We start from the raw sequence: 3,003 nt of genomic DNA, 5'->3' as shown, positions 1-3,003 counted from the left end.
TTTCAAACTTTTACTTTCGCCATATCTTTTAAAAAGTAGATACCAGTATATTTATACTTCAGATATGTATTTTTTGTGGAAAGACTTTTCATTATGGATACCAACAACTTTGACCTTGACCTTGGAGATTCCCGTTTTCCGTTCTTATGAAAAAACCTTATCCTTGGCCATAACTTTTGAACGATAAGGGACAGGGGGCTTTCATACCTCACATATGCAATCCTTGTGAGAAGACTCTTATTGGATACCAAGAACTTTGACCCTTTGACCTTGGAGCTTGACCTACGTTTAAAAAGCAAACCTTGACCATACCCTTTAAAGGGTTAGGGCTAGTGCTTTCATATTTCTCAAATTTAATTCTTGTTACAAGACCTTTCATTTGATAGCAAGGCCTTTGACCTTGGAGTTTGTCCTACTTTTTAAAACTTTTAACCTTGACCGTAACTTCTGAACGGTTAGGGCTAGGGCTTCCATACTTTACGTATGTATTCTTTGTGGCAATACCTTTCATTAGATACCAATTACCTTGGCCTTTTGACCTTGACCTTGGAGATTTTCTTACTTGTGACAAAACTTTTACCTTGGCCTACTGTCATATTTCACAATTGTGTGAATACCCTACATTTGATACCAATATATTAAATTTGCATTTAAGAAAAGTTTACTCTTCGCTATGTTGCCATACGGGAACATCACAAACACATCTTGTTTACCTATAAATTTGGGTTGAGAAGAGATTAGGGGTTTTGTTTACTCTGAACTAATCAGATAAAAGACAATGAAATTGTACTGAACTCAGGATGCTGCGAATATGTTATGCGACCAAAGCTCTTCTGCAGGTAGCAATTTCAGTTCAGGAGAATCCATATTCAGCAAACTTACCAGGGGATGCGCCCTTCCCTACTACTGGTTATTATACCGGGCCTGTAAAATTCACTTATCATTCAAGTATCGCTGCAACATAGCTCAATTCAATTGATTCACTGACCAATGAGGGCCCTTACCTCAGGTGGCCAAAAAAGCACACTGTAAATACTCATAGGTCAATCACTGAAAATGTCTATATAATCGTCGTATCATTTTTTTCTATCCGTAAGATGACCAAATCGATTCGGTAGACCCATACATGGGATATAATACAGGATCGACCGTTTTTAAGTGCAGTGTAGTATACCTGTGATATTTTTCACATATACTCGTAAAATATTCTTTTTTTCTGTTTTGTTGACAAAGTTGATGTTTCAAAACGCATGACTGAATGGTATTTTACAAACATTTACAGATTTATTTTATAGATATATGATAACATTCAAAAATTGATGATTTTTATTAATCTGTTATTTTTTACAGTAAAAATCTGTTATAAAGCAATTTAAAAATGTTTATAGCCCAAGTAAACTGAAACCGGGAATGCATATTCTATCCGAAATGGGCTTGCATTTTACTTTTTATTTCCCACGTGAAACAAAGTTTTGGGGCAAGTTCTTTTCAAAGAAATTTACATGACATGTAAGTACATTGGCTTTGTCATGTGATCTTTTGTGATGTTTGTACGTTTAATTCAGAAAAACAAGAGAAGGTCTGTCACCTAATACTTACTAGGCCTTATTTGTTTTAGAACTCCAGATCGATGGATGACAAAAATTTTGAGACAGAAGGGTCAGTGCGATCTGTGACTGTGAGACGGTGCAACAGATGCAGGAATCATGGTTATCTGGTGGAGCTTAAGGGTCACAAACATTTCTGTCAGTATCGAGATTGCACATGTCAGGCATGTGTTTTACTAGAAAAACGGAAAGAAGTTTGTCGTCAGGCCATAGCTCTCAGAAGAAAGCAAGATATGGTAAAAAATGGTAGGTTTCCTTGTCAGTTTTAAGGGAAAATGTACAAGAGTGAAGAGAAATCAAGACCACCCTCCTGATTCATATGCCTGCAGTAGGCCAAGTTGGTTCAGTGTGAATTTTTTAAGGTTAAAACAGTCCTAGATGTCTTTGAGTACAAAACAAGATAAGGGTACATTATTTTGTTTCACAGACATAGATAGGCATAAGGATTTTTAAAAATCTTGGTCGGGTTTGTTGCATCCTTTTGCCCTTTTGCTTGTCTTACATCATATTATCCCGAAAAGACGGTTGAAAAACTGTAATTTTATTGAAGCTAAAGACGGTATCCTTGTTGGTTTGCTTATACATTGTAGCAGTACACGTTAGATCATTTGGAAATTGGAGAAAAAAAAACAAAAACTTCATTCTATTAGTATTAATACAGGGACTTTTTTTCTCTCCTGTTACTTGCGTCCTTATTTATATGTTTATGCCCAATGGGCCCTGCTTTGGTAATAAATTCTATTCTATTCTATAATTCAAGTACATGTCTGACATGTCATCATTTTTGTAGGAACAGCAAATGGTCCATCACCGCCAGTTTTGCAGTTACATAGTAGCAGACAACATCCCTATTTAAGACCCCTGAATCCACGTGACAGACAGCCCTTAAAAGAACCCCACCATATCAGTGTTACCCTCCCTAACCTCACACCTTGTCCAAACTACGTCAAAACCATGCAAATAAAGACGACATGTAAGGTTTTATTTTAATTGTATTGTAAACGGTAATATTTTAATTAATAAGATCTTATTCTAAGAGGAGTGGTTTGATATGTCTCCTTTTTTTTATCAAAGATAACTCGCAGATGAGAAACTATATGAATATCACAAAGAATGTGGTTTCTCAGGCAATGGGCATGACCACAGGAGCGCACGGTGCACCAGCAACTGAAACGAAGACATTGAAAGCACAGACTCGTATGTCAATATGTACACCAAGCCAGCCAGCGACACCAGGACTCAACCGACCTCCCAGTACACAGCCCATTCCTTGTCTTTGTGAGCCCACATATACCACACTGAGGCCAGTATCGCATGTTGGACTATATCCCAGTGGATCCACATCTTTCAATCCTAGCTTTTCCAGGGCTACTTGGATGGAGAGCCCGTTTTGGTA

At 37.2% G+C, this 3,003-nt stretch overlaps 1 protein-coding gene across 1 annotated transcript; it reads left to right on the top strand.

The window, feature by feature from the left end:
* Nucleotides 1-1,555: 1,555 nt before the first annotated feature.
* LOC134267328 (doublesex- and mab-3-related transcription factor 1-like) lies at nucleotides 1,556-2,998 on the top strand (the record flags this gene model as incomplete). The annotated part of the gene is made up of 3 exons (XM_062749555.1): nucleotides 1,556-1,853; nucleotides 2,404-2,580; nucleotides 2,682-2,998. Coding segments are annotated over exons 1-3 (717 nt in total), but the record flags the coding sequence as incomplete, so codon positions are not given.
* Between the last annotated feature and the right edge of the window lie 5 nt (nucleotides 2,999-3,003).

The sequence above is a fragment of the Saccostrea cucullata genome, unplaced genomic scaffold (genome assembly GCF_032062105.1).
Source record: "Saccostrea cucullata isolate Sc308-1 unplaced genomic scaffold, CSIRO_AGI_Scuc_v1 ctg17516, whole genome shotgun sequence".
NCBI classification, from domain to species: domain Eukaryota; kingdom Metazoa; phylum Mollusca; class Bivalvia; order Ostreida; family Ostreidae; genus Saccostrea; species Saccostrea cuccullata.
This window is presented reverse-complemented; position numbering and strand designations above follow the sequence as displayed.